Source organism: Chlamydotis macqueenii, chromosome 18 (genome assembly GCF_036417535.1).
Source record: "Chlamydotis macqueenii isolate bChlMac1 chromosome 18, bChlMac1.mat, whole genome shotgun sequence".
Classification (NCBI taxonomy): Eukaryota; Metazoa; Chordata; class Aves; order Otidiformes; family Otididae; genus Chlamydotis; species Chlamydotis macqueenii.
This window is the reverse complement of record NC_141573.1, coordinates 11,101,999-11,120,308: the sequence shown is the minus strand read 5'-3', so window position 1 is coordinate 11,120,308 and position 18,310 is coordinate 11,101,999. Positions and strand designations below refer to the sequence as shown.

Below are 18,310 nucleotides of genomic sequence, written 5' to 3'. Positions count from 1 at the left end.
TTGCCAGAAGAGGGAGCAGTTGCATAACATGTTAGTGACAAACTTTCAAGGCTAGTAACTGAGATGGATAAAAACTTTATAAATCATGCTGTGGTATTACTGACTCTATTGTAAGTTTAGGGTTTCAATGATTTCAGTTGTGAGACTTCAAGAATAAATAAATCATAAGTATGTAGGAATATATCTGCTAATATGAATTCTGTAGTATCGGTATAAATTAAGTCTATAGCAGTCATATTTTTGTGATGTTCTTCAGTCTTCACAGTTCCCTTAATATATAAAAAAGATTCAGTAGATAATATTGCATTCATCTGAATGTTCTGTATTCCTTCAGTAACAGTTACCTGAAAAGGCAGTTTCTAAACTGCACTCTAAAGGCTCATGTCCTTCTTTGAGTGTGTGTTTCATTTCTAAAGAAGCTGTAATTGAGGATGTAACAGCATGATTGGAAGTTCCTGCAGTCTTTGAATGTGGTAGAGCAGCAGTGAAGATTTCATGTTATTCCCTTCATCCTGTAGAATTCCACAGGGTAGTTAGAAGGTGAGAAAACCATGTGAAATATGGATCTAGGGAAACACGCAGGCTCTCTTGTCAGAGAATTTTTCTGTGTGTATTTATAAGCGCAAGTATGCCTGGCCTGTAATAGTCCTTGTTAATAAAAAGTATTAAATTATCAGAATTCAGGAATAAATCCAGTATCTGCAGATCTAAAATATATGACAATTTTGTTGCTATGTAGGAGGCTCAGGGCAGTAACACTTAATCCTGCTAGAGAGAAGCCATAAAACAAGTAAATGAGTGTGCTAAATTAATATTAGTTGTCTGTTAGTTGTTGGAAACTGATTTAGAGTAAAATGCTGGTTTTGATAGAGACTATATAATTTTATTGTCTCAATCCATAATTTTAATTTGAAAATATGCAGATATATGTTGCTTTTAGATACGTAGATTCTATACAGACAGCATCAGCTCTGTTTAACAGGGTGGGTAATGCAGTTTGGATGGTATGGAAATGATGTGGCGATACGTATTTGCTCTGTCTGGCAACTAAATGGAGCATCTCAGGGTACAGAGGTGCATGTCCAGGATTGTGAATTGACCACCTGTGGATTGTTCGGATCTAGTATCTGGCCATACTTTTATTACATTCCAAGCAGGAAAGGGAGAGTGCCTGTAAGGTACTGGTATTCCTTGAGAAGAATTTCCTTATTTTCCCAGTTTAATGAAGAAGCTGTCGTCTTACAGTGCTGAGTCACATGAAGGGCTTCGGTGTTTAGTTTCAATCATATCCTTGCAGAGTGTTTGTATGAAATAACTGGTTCAGACATTTTTTCAGTCACTATTCTGTTCTTTGAAGGGTGTTTTCAACAGTAATATATGAACATGACACATAATTTCCTTTTAATTGAATTGAGTGGCACCTACTATATTGTAACTGGCAGCTCAGACTCAGCAGCTGAGGAGGGGTAGAGAACTGAACTGAAAGGCTCCAAACTCGGTACATTGTGGCTTTTGCAAAGCTGGCAGAGCTCACAGGTGATGGCTGGGACCTGTGGTGACAATTGCTGATTTGGGAAGGCTCCAGTGGCCGAGACATTAGCTGTACCTCGCCAGGCAGGGTGTGCACTCCTCCTCACTCGTCGTACTTCTTTCTGTGGCTGGAACAGTCTCTGTCACTTGCTTGCTCCCTCCTCCCTGCTGCAAGCAAAACTGTCCCGTCCTGGAGCATTGGCTGTGTTCAGCTTAGCAGCCATGCTTAGCACGCTGGTCTCTGTTCAGATCTGGTGCAGTAATACATGATGCCAAGTATGCATTGAGTTTGGGAACTTCTTACTTAGGCTCAAATTTCTGGTTATGTCTGTTTTAGAATTCTGTCCTACTCACGCCTAACTTTAGTGGCGTTATTCTATTTGGTAGCCCCAGGTTTGCTTAAAAAAAACCAAAAAAAAGTTAATTACAGTGACATTCTCCTCTTTAGGATTGCTTATTAGAGAGCTGGAACAGAGGGGCAGGTGCTGTAAAGTGTATTTCTAATTACCATGAGTAATGGGAGCAATTATAACACACCCTATAACCGACTATTATCTTATGTCAGAAGAAAAGTTGTGATTCTGCTGGTTTTGTGCAATATGTATCATGCTGGAGTTTTTAATTGCCAGCAAGCCCTGGGTAGTTTGTAGTGCTGTCAGACTTTAATGTTTGTGCTCTACCAAGCCACTGTCAGTCACTGAGATCTCCTCAGTTCCAGCGTGAGTTGCAATAGTTATAAATAACTACTCTGGTTTTGAACTGAAGTGTAAGTTCTACAGCATAAAGTAGAAGAAAGATATTTTGTGTGATATTAATATTGGGCACTTTTTAATTTGACTGGCGTTGTTCCTTTAGGGTAATTCACTACAGTATTTACAAATGTGTTGGGCAAATAATCCAGACTGCTCTTACTAGCCTGAGTTAATATTTGTGTGTTTGTGTTTTTCTTGCTTTGTGTAATGATACCCAGCTCCTCTGTACTGGTTGTTAAAATTGTCATGCAACAGAGCAATAATGACACAGTACAAGATATCAGAGAAAGGTAGGCATGTTGGACATCTCAGACTGAGGAAACGGGGATGCCATCCTAGTGAGGATCAAGATCAGGTCATTGCAGCTTGCACGAGGGAAGAAGGAGCTTGTCTTTCCATCTCCTGCTTCCTCAGCTGTCAGAGAAGCAATGGGGAGGTGAATGGGGCTGTGGCTCAGAGAGTGCAGTAACACAGGAAACACACAGGTGTAGCTGAAAGAAAATCTATGAGCAACCATGAAGGGTGGGGAGTCAGAGAAAGGGAAGAGATACAAAGCTTTTTGCTTTCAAAATTAGGCGAGATACTGAAGTAGATAAGAACGTGGCCAAGTATAATGAGGTATTCCGGTTAACTTCCACCTCTGACAGCTCTCACTGAAGTTCCCTGTACCTATTGTTTATCCTTCTGTCTACATCTGAATTTAAAAACAAACCAAAACTCTGCCAAGTGGAAATTTTCAAAGAAATCCTGAGGAAATTAAATCCCAACACCCACAAAATTCAAATGTGCTTTCAGCACCAGATTTTTTTAAAGCTTCTTTGGCAACGGCGGCCAAAATCAACTCGATACATGTAAATGTAAGGGGGAAGGGGAATCCTTTCTCAGAGCAAACTGCTGGCTGCTAAATATTTTTGTGGCCTCCCAAATAGGAATGTTTTTTCATTCTGTTTCTTTTAAACCACTGACTACGATGGAAAGATAAGGGGAGAATTGCCGCTTCTCTGGAGAGACCTTTTTTTGGTGTGTAATTTTTGTCTTTCTGTAATGGAATCGTGGGAAAGTTTAACCAGCTTTACTTTCCATATGCAAACTTTACGTTTCTTTTGACAGATTGTTTGCTGGGACTTGTCCAATCTGTCTACAGGTGTTAGATATGAATATCTAATAGATCAGATACTATATGAAAAAAAGCAGGAAAACACCCTTTGGTGAAAAATTGCCAAACTTGTATTAAGCTACTTAGGAAGAAATGATGTAATTTACCTTTTTCACCATTATAATGAATGTCCTACCCAGTTTTAGATTGCATAGGCAATTATTTTCAGCTTGTTTTGGAAATTAGAAGCAAGAGTGTGTCTTTTCACAGTAGGCAAGTACCTTTTCAAATATTTTGCTATATATTTTTTTAATTATTACTGAGAAAGAATGACATTACCATGAGTGACTAATGTGATGAATATGTTGGTCCTGGTCTTCTGCAGGATTGTGCAACCAACTACAAAACTGCCACGGTACTGCCCATGGCTTAAGAAAGAAACTACTTTTAACAACTCACATGTTGACAAGGCGTGTGGTTTAAAACAAGTGTATTGATTTCGGTATTTGATTGAAATGACGCTCTATCTGGTTTTTATACTGATACTATATTTAGACATTTTGAAGGCAGGAAATCTTCACCATGTAGATAAGATGCACTTCAAGCACAACTTAGTGTTACTTTGGCTAATCTTTTTCATAAAACTAATTCTTATTTAGCATAGAGATTTAAGCCATTCTGAGTAACATTTTTTTTTAATGCTGGAACTATTAAATGTTAACATTTACAAGAATGTGACACTTTTAATGGTGTTTAAAGATCTTTAAGCACTATTTTTCATGTCAAAACCCATTGGGTTGGCCTTTTTAGATGATGATAATTTGAAGCAGAGAAAGCACTTGGGTTTAAATATATCTACTTGCATACTAAATAGTACTAATATTTATCAGTTTTAACCTTCTTAAAATAAAGAATAAACCCAATGACACCTGGTTGGAATAAAAACATCAGATGGTGAGGCAGGGGGCTTGCCTGGAAGCTAGGATGAGTGTAAATGCAGGCTTCACTTCACAGAGTGGGGCTTGGGGGTACAGCTGTAGGCAGTCCTCGTCCTCCCAGAAATACAACAGCTGCTCTCAGAGGTCAACACTTCCATTGTTTTGAATTTTTTGCTGGTGTCTGTCGAACTTAACTGCCGATGTATTTATTTAAATAAGTACTGATGTAACTATGCGACTGTATCTGTGTTTCACAGGGTACGTGAAGCTGCTATGACAAGTTTAATGGAAGTGACGCTGTTGCTGGTTCAGAATGAAGCAGAGTTAATTAATGCCAACATGTAAGTTGCTTGTACTATTTTTGTGTTTTATCTGTTGTAACTACATTACAGTCCATACAAGAAAGCGTTGCTCACGCACTGTGTACTTACCCCATTACTGAGTGTGACAGAACTTTGCGTAGCAGTGCATCGCTTATGCCCATACAGATGCTGAGAATATCATCTCTCTTTTTCGGAGAGACTGATGTTACTGAGAGAAACTGGGTGGCAGTCCCCTCTTTGAAATGCAGTCTGCATCTGTGAGATTTGGTCTATACTTGCTGCCTCTGTGGAGCTTGCCAGTATTGTTCACTTAAATAGAAAGCAAACTTGCCTGCTTTTCCAGAGCATCGCATCATTAATTTGGAATGTGATAAAATGTGGGGAGGAGTTTATATTCATTTCTGTTGTCTTTGCAGAAAGGAAATACAGAACAACATAATTTACACTGAGCTTCTGATTTTTAATTTCATGATACGATACTCCTAATAGTAAAAAAAACAAACCAACTTACCACTTTTTAAATATAGCTTGTGCTGCAGCAAAATTTTCCTAATAGTTCTAAAAAAATGATGTTGGTTTATGGACAGAGCATGTCCAACGGTTAGCTGAATATGTACATGATTTCTTAGACCTTGTCCTCTGCTATGCGTGCAGTTTTCTACTTGAAAATGTGCTTTTCTCAAGACTCCTGCTCTATGTCTATCTGAAATGGAGTAGTTAATCCAAACCATAAAGCACCTTTGTATCTTTTTGGATGAAAGGTGGTATGTGAGTATCAAACACTGTGTAACATTAAGATCACTACATTTTTTGATTGATCTATGGAAGACAAAACTCTAAAGATTCTGTCACTATGCTGATGTCTTAAATCACTTGTACATCCATTACGAATAGTTAGACCAGAATACTTTCATAGAATGGTATTTTTTATATCGTTGCAACAATTTAAATTGAAATACATATTCTACTGATCAAATTACGTGGTGAATTGTTTTCTCTTTTGTAGCTGCAAACAGATTATGTGCTGGTTGGCGCAACAGTCAGCTGAAAAAATTGATAAATTTCGAGCTCATGCCGGATCTGTGTTCCTTACTCTTTTACATTTTGACCGTCCTCCAGTTCCGCATATACCTCATCGAGAAGAGCTAGAGAGGATATTTCCAAGGTAATATATTGACTAAATATCTTAAACCATTGAAAACAGAGAGATGCATGCACACCATTACACCTCACACAAGCAACCCGATGTAATTTCTGTGCCCAAACGCCTGCTATGTGTACTGAGGAATATTTGGTGCTGTTTGTTGGAGTTTCATTGAAGTGTACATTAAATATGCATAAACATATAAAATAGAACTTCTTATAATCTGAGTGAGTTTTAAAAGTGTAGTTTCTGAAGGAAATAGGTCTTACATGGTCATGCTGCATAATTCTTTCCAGTATTTTCTGAACGCATCAGCCGGTTTCATGGTGGATGGTAGAGATCATGTCAGTAGGAGATATTTGGGAGACCATTGGTAAAACAGATCTTCTGGGAGCTGTGCTGTTTATGAAATGTTTGGTTTATAATCTCTTTCTTGTCATAATGTGAGAGCTGGAATTTATTGGCATTCCCCCTTCCTGAATTATTTTTCCCTGACTAGAAAACACTGATTGATCATAATGATAGTTTTTAATGAATGTATTGTTTTAACCAAGCTGTACTTGCAATAGTTTTCCAAGATGGGATTTCTAGTTCAAGTGAGGAACAGCTGACTTTGTGTCCTCATTCTGTTTGTTCAGCAGAATCTCAACCTCCTGTAACTCAAAAAGCACTGTCTGCTAGCCTGCTGATTGATCTGAGGTGGGGTGTATCGTGTCAGCCTTTCCTGGAATAAGTCTGTCTTTGTATCGGTTATTGGTGGGAGAGAACTGGGAATGGAATGCAAGGAGAACTTGTTTTCTTGGCGTACTTAAAAGTGCATGTGAGAAGGAAATTGGTTCAAATCCCTTATCTGAATCAGACTTGAAGGTTGCTTCACTGTTTTTATTTGTATTTTCCCCATATGCTTAGTTACCAATGATTGATTTGATTTTTAGGTAATTCAGTCTTTCTTCACTGATGTGCTGCTGGAGGATGAGGAAGTATCAGAGGAACATATGGAGAAGACAGGCAGTGCATACCTACAAGATTATTTTTTTCCTTCCCCTTTTCCCAGGTCAGAGAAAGAGACTCTAAACTGGAATGCCGCATCAGAAGCTTTCCCTCGAATCACCCAGCTTTTGAGTTTGCCGACATACCAATACTACGTGCTTTTGGGGCTCTCTGTGTCGGTGGGTGGATTAACAGAGACAACGGTAAGAAAACATTTACCTGATGAAATTGCTGACTAAGTGTTTAGTCTATTACAATGAATATTGCAGGTTGTTATTTCTATGAGAATTACAGATGTAAGATTTTTTTTTAAAGAAATCAGGTCTTATAAACTTATAAACCACTTATAAACCTGGTGGTCTTCATATTTTTCATCTTTAAAAGTGTTCTCTTGAGTTATTGCACGTGCAGGTAGCAGGCAGTAAGGACACTCTTTCTCATTCCCTGGCCTGATGGAAGCTGAGAGTTCCAGCCTGTTGGCTGCATCAGCTCTTACGTTCATTTGCTCACCTTTCCAGTCTGTTATCGGAGGAACAGCCATTCAGCTTGCTAAATGTTGTGACTAAATGCAAGATGATTGCTCTTTTTAAATGAGATGTTTGTTTTAATTTGTAACCTTTTTCTTTAAATTATACAAGGTGCCAATTAGTAGTTGCCAATACGTGCTAACAGTGTGTTCAGATTTTTTTTTTAATTTGATACACTTTCTGAAGAAGTACCAAAGAGATAGCAAAAGTTACATTACAAAGAACTACCATTCAAATGTCTGTCTGAATCCTATGAACTTTGCGATCTCTGTTTTATCCTGTGCATGAACAGTGTCTTTATCACAGTTTTGGTAGTCTGTTACGCTGCCAGAATCCTCAAGACTTTATTGTAATTTTACTGTATCCTTCTGTGCTTATATTACAGCTTTTCTTGCTAGTTTAAAAATTCTTAGTTTCAAGATATTTGGCTTTTTTTTTTTTTTTTTTTTTTTTGTGGCTTGATGTAGCCAGAGATGTAACATATATGAAAATGGCTGTTGGGGAAGGACACGGTTCAGTATGGGATTCAAAATGACATCACAGCAAAATATCAGACCAGTAGCAGAATATTCTGGACTGTCAGTTGAATCGTTAAATTGTAGTGACCCTGTAACAGGAGGAGGAAGTCATGAGTCAGCACCCTAACAGTGTTCAAGAGTGTTTCCAATTAAGATTGCCATGTCTAATTAAGGAAGCTGGTAGAAGAGTGGTAGGTGTTGGTCAACGCGGTTTTTGTGGAGAGAGAACAGCTCCTGCTGGGTTCTCAGAAGGGAGGTAATCAGTCCCAGCTTGTCTCCTGTGGCTTCCACTTTCCGGCCTTACGAGCTGTGCAGAGTATGCTCAGATGACGGGTTTTGCCTGGTGCCATGGGTTCTGTGCTTGTAACCCAAGAGATGTCCTTGTGCCTTTGGGTTTTGTGTAGCTGAGCATTTGGTGTCTGTGCAGTCCCATGTATTTAAACCAATTTTGAGAATTTTAATGTTTCTAAAATGGCAACTAATTATATAGCAATGGTTATTTTAAAACTTTGAAAACACACGCTTGTTGGTTTGTGACAATAATTATTGGGTAGACAATGTAACTCTTAACAGATTTTTTTAATAGCAGACATGCACATGAAAAATTCAGCTTTTGGTCAAACACAGTTAATTACAGGAGGCTCCACCAAAACCAGAGTTATTCATATAAGTAGAAAAAGGGAGGAAAGTTGTGGAGTAACAGACATTCTGACTGCTAACTGAGGTCAGAAGAAAAATCTTACTGAACATTTAATTATCTTTTTTCTTTCTTTTTAAAGTTCTGGTTGTGCTTGGTTTTGAGAAGTGTAAACGGTTCGGTTGGTTCTCGCTCCCTTCCCTTGTTACCATCTGCCAGTGTATTTAAGGGAAACCTTCTGTGCTGTTTTCAAAATATGATTTTGAAATGTTAACTTTCTGTGACCCTGCATTTTTCTCTAACACTAAAGGCTTGTTCCGGTTAAAACATTCTCAAGGGCTTTAGCTTTAGAAAGAAGATGAGCTAATTCTCTTTCAAGCCAGATAGAAGTGCAAGGGAGGATCAAGGTAAAGGGTATTTACCCTTGGGATTATACAGCGCGTGGTGAATTACATTTAATATCTAAAATGCGATATATAAATCAGAATTGATGTGTATTCCAGTAACTGGTGTTCCAAACTATTGTATCAAAGCCTGTAGTGCTCTTTACTAAGTGTCCAGGGACTGATTAAAAGCATTAATAGAAAATTTTAAGAACTGTTACTATTAAATCCATATGAAAGAAGCAGATTTTTAAAATGTTGGATAAAGGAAAAAGATTACTCAAATATGTGTTATTGCAGTAACCTGTTTGTGTTCTTGTGATCTCTTCTTTCTCCCCAGTCTCACTTTAAAAATGTATATACACTTGAGGACACAGAAGTTAGAAAGTTAGAAGATTCTCATATAGTGCAAGATAATCTGAGTTCAAATGGTGATTTGTCTCTAAATCATCTTGGGGAATTAGCAGGAGAAAGACTCTATTGTAATTCAGTGGTCAGTGGCTGTTTTTCCATAGTTAAAATTGCTCTGCAGTATATTTAGCAAGAGTAGTTCTTTGTTTGGCTTTTTAAAGAGGTTTTCTGAAAGGAGCTGTGTGGGGTATCTCAGAAGCATTTTGGTGGCAGCGTGGTTGCTGAAAGAATTGCAGCTCAAGCATTTGAAGTAATCTGGAAACACAGAAGATGTCATTCCCTTTGGGATTTGGTATTCTGCAACATCGCCTTGGTTCAAAGGGCACGTTCTCTGTGTAAAAGAATCTTCTAATTATATATCTGGCCCACAGTGATGCATATTTCTTATGGCTGCATAAGAAATGCTCTCAGTGTATGGAGATCAGGGCTATACAATGGCGTTCTTTCTCTGGGTCACAAACCCTGTAGTTTCAGGGGTCAGGATGTAATTCTGATATAATTTCATTACTGTTGAACTACACTACATTTCAAATTTAGTTAAAGCACAGAATGTCCTGTCATTACCCTCCCCCCATAAAGAATGAAAATTAGATTTTAAAAAAATCTAATTTTATAAATAAAACCTTAAAAAAACCAACCTATTTTGGAAATTATAAGTTTTCTTCCAGGCCAGTACCAAGGTTCCAGCGTAAGATGCCAAAGACCTGTGTAACAACTGGAGCAGCCAGTTCCAAAACTGTCTGATGAGTGCGTACGCGTGTTAAAGCACCTGACAAAAATCAAAGCCTGTCTGTGGCATATGGATGTCAACATGACCTATGTGCCGCATACATTATACGAGTTACGGTTTACTTTCCTCAAAACAAGTCATTGATGTTTATGACTGTTTGGAGAAGATACTGGGCTTTGAGCAGCTGTGTTGGTTCCTGCAAATGGAAATGTTGGGACATTGGTAGCTGGTGATGTAAACCATCTGGTTACTGTGACGAATTGTATGCAAATTAATGCATATTTCGTTTGAAGGAGCAGACCCCAAATCCAGTTTTCTTTGTTGATAACTCTTGAGCAAAATACATTTGGGACTAATTTCTGGCGTTCTCTTTTTAAAGAAAAAATAGTGTGAATTGTATACCTCCTTCTCGTAAAAATGTCACTGACTTGAGTCTGAGAGTTACTGGCCTCCAAAGATTTGATGTATTAAAAGGAGTGTTGCAAGTAAAACAAGGGAGACATGATTTCACTTATGCTAAAATTAAATTATCTGCAATTTTTTCTGAAGTTACTGGGAAAACAGGCCAGTGCCACTTCAGTGCTGTAAATTTGTGGGGATTAGAAACGATCCCAAACCAGGGTTATTTATTGAGTGTAACATGGTTTCTTCGGCACGCGTTACAGGAACGTTCTAACTCTGTGAGTATGTCTTTCTCCGGTGAAATGCTTCTGTGAAAACCGAAGCCTTTAGCAATATCTGTACATAAAAATGCTGATTCTGTCCAGTAGTTACTTGACTTCTGTTCGTGGTGCATCAGGTGCAGAAGACTGAATTGAAGAACCTGGGGCTCCGAGGAGGCTGTGGTTAGATGGGAGCCTGACAGCCATCAGGGTACAGCGATCTACTGAACGCCTTCAGTGCAGGCTCTGCCTTTCTCATTGTGCCCCACTGGCTCTTTTATCTGGTCTGCCCAAGGTGGTACTGCTCAGAGCAGTGGTCAGGCTCAGAGCCCTTAGGTGGATCAGGCATCGTTGTAGCTGATGAGTAGCTGAGGTTTTGAATGCTCTGTAGCAAAACTGAATGCCTAAGCTCGTTTCGTTTTGGCCATATCAGCCCCGGTTGTTGCCTCAAAACTGTTTTTAGAAGTATTGTGCTTCAGTTTTGCTACAAGCTGACTAGGAAACAATTTCATGAGGGTTTGTTTAGACACCTTATTTATACCCCATGCACCTGCCAGAGCTGTAAGTGCCTTCCCCCTTGCTGTAGCCACACTTCCTCATACTTTTCTCCTGGTTCAGGACGTAAAAATCTTTAGGACTTTAATTTTATCATCAGATGAATGGTCCCTTTGAACACTGTATGCCTTATCACGTATTGCCTGTCACCGAAGTATCTACTGTTGGCTTGAACGGTGGGAGAGTCAGGCCTTGGCAAACCCTAATTTTATGATGTTGAATAAGAACAAGGTCATTCTCAGGCCTCCTCCTAAATTTTTATCCAAAGTTGTCCAAGTTCCAACCCATTAACCTCCTAATTTCCTTTCCCAGTGCTCGTGCAACCCAAGGGAAAGGTAAATGTCACACATTTGATGTAGTGTGCGTTCCGTGTTCTGCACCGATAAGGAAGAAGTTTGGAAATGCTCTTCTCTGCAAAGACTCATGGGCAGTTGAGGCTGTAGCTCAGATATTGTCCCCACAGGTTATCTGAGACAAAAGTGGTGTTCACCTGAGAAGGAAATATCGATTTAACCTATTTCTGTAATGTTACGTTGTTCGGTTAGAGGTTCTTGCAGTAAAGTTCGTATGGTCTATGCTGGCTCTTTGAAAAATGCCCCATTTTTAAATCTGCCGAGCAGATAGCTGATGGTTTATCCACACCTGTGCTTTCATATAGTTTAATTACTTGTTAATGAAGAAATACTGTCTTCATTATACAGTTTTTCTGATAATCCTGCTACTCTGTCTTGGTTTTGCACAGCTGTGGAACATCCTACGTATAGCAAGGCTTGCCCTTTTCTTTCGTGCCTGTTCTTGCCTTTCAATCATTTGAATCTGCAGGAAAAGCACTGAGGAATCAAGCTTTCTTCAAAAACTGGTGCAAGGTCTGCAAGGTAGTTTAAAAGACAAAAGAAATAGGAGAGAGAATTACATGGTTAGCTGTACGCATTTTAAGATCTTTTCCTGAGACTTGACTCGGATGTGCATATAAATGATCTCTGCTAGTGTAAGGTATTAAGACAAAATATTTCTCCTTTATTTGTAATGGTCTTAAATGCAGAGATTGTTTTAAAGGGTAGTATACAATAGTTAAGCAGGTTTAAAATTTTCAGGAGATCTCTCTTCCTTGCAATTGTATATCCTGTAAAGACCTTCCGGTGTAAGAATCCAGTTTATATTCAGCGTACAGGGAGACATACGAACGCGGCTTTTGGCATAGCAAACAGCCACACTCCCTTCAAGTCGGTATTTCAGTTTAGTACAGCTAGCTTTTACACGTTTAAACAATTTTCACTGACATTTGACTATCATTTTGAAATGCAGAATACGGAATAATGTATTTAAATTGCTTGACCCTTTAAAAGAAATATTTCTCCTTCTGCGTTGCCCAGGATGTTTCACTATAGAACAAATGATTAAAATGGGAGACTGTGCTTCTCTCCAGGCAGTATGGATGGCTGTGCAGTCTTCTTTATAAGGAGGCTAAAGCTTTCACAAACTAGGTCAGAGTTTTGATTCAAGGCTAAAATGTTTCTTATTCTTCTGTGCTGATGCACCCATAAAAGATATTGATATAAAATGTTTAAATAGAGATTCCTCTTTTGCTTTCAGGAAGACACTTGCGACATTTGGCATACTGATCTAATATTTTCTTTTTTTTTCTTTTCTGATAAAAGTCAGTCTTCTGAATGAACTCATGGCACCTTTGAATGAGCTATCAAAATGCTATGTACAAGCTTCAGAAGTAAAATCTTCACTGACTGAATGGGCTTACTTATTGCATACAACCCCCTCTTGACTCAGTAGAAAATTATTTAACACTTGCAACCAAAACTTAAGAAGCTTGTGCCTCAAAACTGATCTGCCCCACCTACCTTTCCCACAGCCCCCTTCATTGTAAACCCGTCTCATGTAGGGGACACCCCCTAAGCATCGCCCCCCTTACCTAAGCGATGTGACCAAGCCCCAGCAGGACTGACAATCCTGACATCAGTCAGCAAAATCCAGAAATCTGGTTATTTTCATGCTTGACGAGATATTTTTCTTTGAGGCAGTTTCTGCTACAAAAAAAAAAAAAAAACCGAGGATTTTCTTCTCATCCTCAAGGGAAATCAGTGAATATTTTAAAAGATGAGCCTGGAAACTGAAATTCCTCCTCCCAGAAATGAGAAATCGTAGATGAGTAGAGGTGTTTGTGTGGCCTGTGGCAGCCCTTGTCGCACTGCTCAAGGCTGGACCGCCAGCTGCTGGGGGCACGGAGCTCAGAGGAAAGGGGGGTCCTGCAGAGTCTCTGCCCTCTTCCCTGCCGTGCTGCAGGTCTGGGCTTCCCAGCCGAAGCCCGAGCGGGTCCAGGAGAGGAGAAGCCAGCCTGGCTGGTGCCCACAGGCGCTCTGGCTGCTGGGCAGCTGGGCCCGGGACAGCAGGAGGCTGTGGGGCACGGGCCGTACCCCGTGTATGGAACAGCCAGCGCAACCCAGACAGACCGCTTCCACCTGAGCCCTGAACATAAGCACTGCGACATCCTGCCATCTTTCCAAACTAGCTGATTAACTTAGCAAAGTTAAACCAAGAGTCATTATTCCTGAGCTGTTTTTAATTTTTAACCCGTGTTTACTGCTGGTTTGTGTGGCCTACACCATGTGCTCAGGAGCTTGCCTGCATTTTTCAGTTCCATCAGCTTGTTTAATAAATATTACTTCTTGAACTTCTGCTGAAGTTCTCTTGAACTTTCAGAGCCATAACAATGTTATTATTTGAAGTAAAGCAAGATAATCGTAGTGGTTTGGGGATGTTTTACTTTGAGACAGAGAAAATAATGAACCTTTAATGTGGTCTTTTTTTCCTACAATGGCAAAACTTTAAAAGGATTTAAAACCCCTTCCTTGAAAAAGGATTAATGAAAGTAAAATAGCCATCTTCCTGTCAAGTGTTGATACTGAATTTATATACTTGGCTGCCGTTGGAAGAGTCTCTTCACTGTGCAGGTGCACACTTCAGGCGGTGAAGGACACTGGAATTCTGCGTGGTCGGTGTTTTGCTGTGTCGCGGCGCGGTTTGTTCCCTGTGCCTTCACTTGAGGCTCCTTCTGTTGCAGCTCAGATACTCTGCCCAGAGCCTTTTTGACTACATGAAGAAAATCCAGAACGACTCCAGCGCTATGGAGAGTTTTTGTGAGACGTTGCTGAAGGTCTTTGAGGACAACCTGCGGAATGACCGGTAATGGTTTTGTTTTGCTTTGTGATCTCTAACAGCAGGACTATTTGAAGTCAGCTGCATGGCACATATTTTTAAATATGCCTAATGAAATTTGCCTGAGCCGTGTAAATTTGCTTTAAAACAGCAGTACCTTTGGTAAAACGTATAACAAGGGAGTGACAGTCAAGTATTTTGCATTTGCTATAGTTTGATATCACACATAATGTGATCAGCACCAGTTTTCCGTGTAGTCCAGTCTGCGTTTCGTTTAGGTAGTGTTTTCTGAGGAATAGTTAGAAGTATAATTTTCTTGTGAAGATTTTTCTTTAAAAGTGACTCATTCTGCATAATGAGATTAATTTCTCTAAGCCTCACTTACCAAACATGTGCAAAATAGAAAATATTTCCTAGGGAGAAAAATGCCCACAACTATTAATAGAATTGTCAGGTTTGGTTTTTTGTTTGTTTCTTGTCTCAGCTGTTGAAATAGAAAACGCAACCATAGTTACTCCAGCTCAGACGTTGCGTGTTGGTTCATTTGGTAATTCCCTGTAGTGAGAAGGTGTTGTAACTTCTGATACATTTTGTGGAATACGTTGTTTATATACTAGAAAATAAATTAATATTTTATACTCCTGTTAATTGTGTTTTCAGGAACCTGCAAGTTTAAACCAGGCATGTTGTTAATGAGGTTTTTTCCTTTTGGCTGTAACAGAATGTCCCCCTCTCAGCCAGCAAGGATGATCTAGCCAACACACAGAAGTTACTGAGCAACACTCCTCTTTGTAAATTAGAGTTCTCATTTAAATATGTGTAGGTAGATAGGAAGTTTCTGTCTTTGTCTCTAATAAAAATATTGTCTATTTGTATGCCAAGAAGTGTATTTACATTAAATTATTTTCTTTCATCAGGGTGTCTGTACCTTTCTTGACAATGCTGGACCAAATGCTGGCAAACGGCTGCTTTGATATATTTACCGTGCAAGAAAAGTAAGTTGCTGAAAGTCTTTTTTGTTTATTTTCCACAGTTCTCTTAAATCTTACACTGGCTGCTGCTGAATGTTCCCCTAGACGTGCGCGCACAGGGCTCTAAGTGTGTGTCTGTATGGATATAACACTTCATTTAATTCTCATGAAGTGGGACAGCTGTGAAGCATTCTGAACCAGATAGCCTTGAAAGGGTCTGATAAAACCTTGGACTCTCCTATCAGTGTTGAAGTTGGTTATTGGTTTGTTGTTTAACAACCAGTACATTGATGAAATTCACCTGGCAGACCCGGGCCAGTATCAGATCCATTTCGCCTCTTTCCTTCACTGGCTTCCCAAAGGCATGCTTTTGGGAGCACGTTCTTCGTTGTCCTGTGAGACTTCAGCAATGGCAGTGTCCTGTTGTGATGCTGCAAAATAGCGTGCCTACAAGCTAGCGCTTCCAAAATCCCACTGCTTTTGTTAATGTGGGTATCTCCAAAGAAGTTAATTAAGACTCTAATAAGAATAATAAAAAAGGCATGTCTCAGCTTCTCCACACCGAGTTCAGTCTTCTGGAACACATTTAGTTCAGGAATGGATAAATATGAATAAGATATTCCAGTGTGAAATCTGGGGTTTTTTTGCAGATGTTTCAGAGGAGAATGATTTTAATTTCAGTAATATTAAAATATATTCCACAAACTCTCACAGGCAGCATCTTGGCAGATACACAGACATTTGCAGAACTGTGCAATGTGAATCTTACCAGCATGTATACTGGATTTGGAATCTGTTGATTCAAGAATTGCTCACAGCATATAAATTTGAAAAACTTTTTTCAATCTAAAAGTTTTAATTGACTCTACTCTTGTTTTCAAGTGTGTATTTAGATAATCTCTCTTAAATCAAATTTGGCAGTCCCTTTTCGAATAGGAATGTAAAATGAATCAGGTATTCACAGATGGAATGACTGTTACTTGTTTGGTTTGATAATCAGGGCAGTGATCTGGGACTTCCACGTAGGCTCCAGTCTTCCCTGCTGGGGAAGCTAGCAGGTTCTGGGTGAAAATCCCAGGTAAAGTCTGTGTCTCCCACATCGGGGTCGCTAAACAGAAAGCATGTGCTAGCATCACTGCATTTTCTGTACGAGAGGCTCAAACTCAGTCCTGTGGTGCCATTGTAATGCTTTATTTAAAAGGCCTGAAATAAAATCCAAGGGGATTATGGGGACGGGGGGAAAGATTTGAAGCTGATCCAAATGTATTTGCTTCCAGTTTGATGATGAAACCAAAAAAAGAAAAGTGAAAATTATTTATAGAGCCCAGTGGATCATTCTTATAGGAAGGGAATAAATATTGACATGAAGTGCAAGAACTCATCGTCACACAGAATCACAGAATTATCAAGATTGGAAAAGACCTAAAAGATCATCCAGTCCAACCATCACCAATACTTCTCAGCTAAATCATATCCCTCAGCACAACATCCAAACGTTTCTTGAACACCCCCATGGTCGGTGACTCCACCACCTTCCTGGGCAGTGCATTCCAGTGCCTGACTACCCTTTCCGAGAAGTAATATTTCCTAATGTCCAGCCTGAATCTCCCCTGGCGCAGCTTGAAACCATTGCCTCTAGTTCTATCACTGTCTACACGAGAGAAAAGGCCGACCCCTAGCTCACTGCAACCTCCCTTCAGGAAGTTATAGAGAGCTATAAGGTCTCCCCTGAGCCTCCTCTTCTCCAGACTGAACCATCGCAGCTCCCTCAGCCGCTCCTCATAAGGCCTGTGCTCCAGACCCCAAAAGCTCTGGAAGCCCAAAAGGGTATTTAGTGCAATGTTTGCATTTTCTTTCTTTGACATACGTCATTTGGGCACAGTTAGGGATGGATGAACACCGATACTGGCTCTGAGGCCTGCCTGCGCTGGTGGATGCCGCCTCCTTTTTGTGTAAAAGAGTAAGGGCAAGTGTGACTCGGCCTGGTTTCCTGAGGGGGACCATTCCCCCCCTTTCCAAAGAACCATGCCATAAAAATGTAAAAATACAGTGCAGAATGAGCCTGAAAATTGAGACACTGCTGGGTGGCATGAAAAGAACACGTCTGTGCAGTTTGAGATACTTTGACATCAAGTGTGCCTGTAGTAAGAGGGATGAGGTGCAGGGTTGTGTTTAGAAAATACAGTCTTATGCTGGTGAGCAACTTACCTGTTGCTTCAGTGCATTTCTTGCTTGTTATCTAGCAAATGAAAAACTTCTCAGAGAAGCTGGGAATCACACATGAACATTCCTTGGGGTGTTTGGCTCCCATTTCATTTCGTCTCCCTCCCTCATTTTTTAGCACACTGGGCTGAGTGGAGTTTTAGGAAGGGAACTTGGGTTGTGGGATGTCCGGCATCAGGATTATGCCTGCACCAGCTGCTTAATAGTCAACTGTCACAGTCTAAAAAAATATTTGCCAATTAATTTTGAAGTTTCAAATGGATATTGTGCACCGTCCTGGATCTTTTTTTCCTAATAACATTAGCAATCCAGAGCAGGTAATATCCTACATGATTTAATGTACAGAGGATTACTGGCTGTTGGCTGCATTGGTTTGACGCTCCCGAGGAGCTCGCTGCTCCTGTTGAAGCCAATTGCCACATGGTGTCACTCCTGCCCCGCAGAGGCCTGCATTTTCCTGCCTCTTCTCACCATACAGCTCATAAAGTTCAAATACGCAGCTTGACATTTCTGCTGCAGTCCTGTAGATGAATTTCAGCACTTGTGAGGCTCTCTGAACGGCTGCTCTTGCCGTCTCTGTCCGCTTGCCCCACGTTACCGTACCGTGAATGCTCGTCTTTAACGTGAGATTCCTTTGTGTATCTGGGTCGTTTCTCTGCCAGGCACTGCTGAACCTGCAGCAGGGTAAGTACCTGCCCAGTGGGGTCTGAAATGGATCAGCTTCCGTACCAGTGGGGGGATCCCGAGGC

General features: G+C 40.0%; 1 protein-coding gene across 4 annotated transcripts in view; it reads left to right on the top strand.

Moving 5' to 3' along the window:
* The window catches only part of TBCD (tubulin folding cofactor D), a 127,564-nt gene that overhangs the window by 96,618 nt on the left and 12,636 nt on the right, over positions 1-18,310 (top strand). For all 4 annotated transcript variants that reach the window (XM_086762207.1, XM_086762206.1, XM_086762205.1 and 1 more), the window contains exons 31-35: positions 4,574-4,657; positions 5,646-5,804; positions 6,838-6,976; positions 14,273-14,394; positions 15,285-15,362. In XM_086762207.1, the coding sequence (XP_086618333.1) occupies positions 4,574-4,657; positions 5,646-5,804; positions 6,838-6,976; positions 14,273-14,394; positions 15,285-15,362 (582 nt within the window). The remainder of the gene's footprint in view (positions 1-4,573; positions 4,658-5,645; positions 5,805-6,837; positions 6,977-14,272; positions 14,395-15,284; positions 15,363-18,310) is intronic.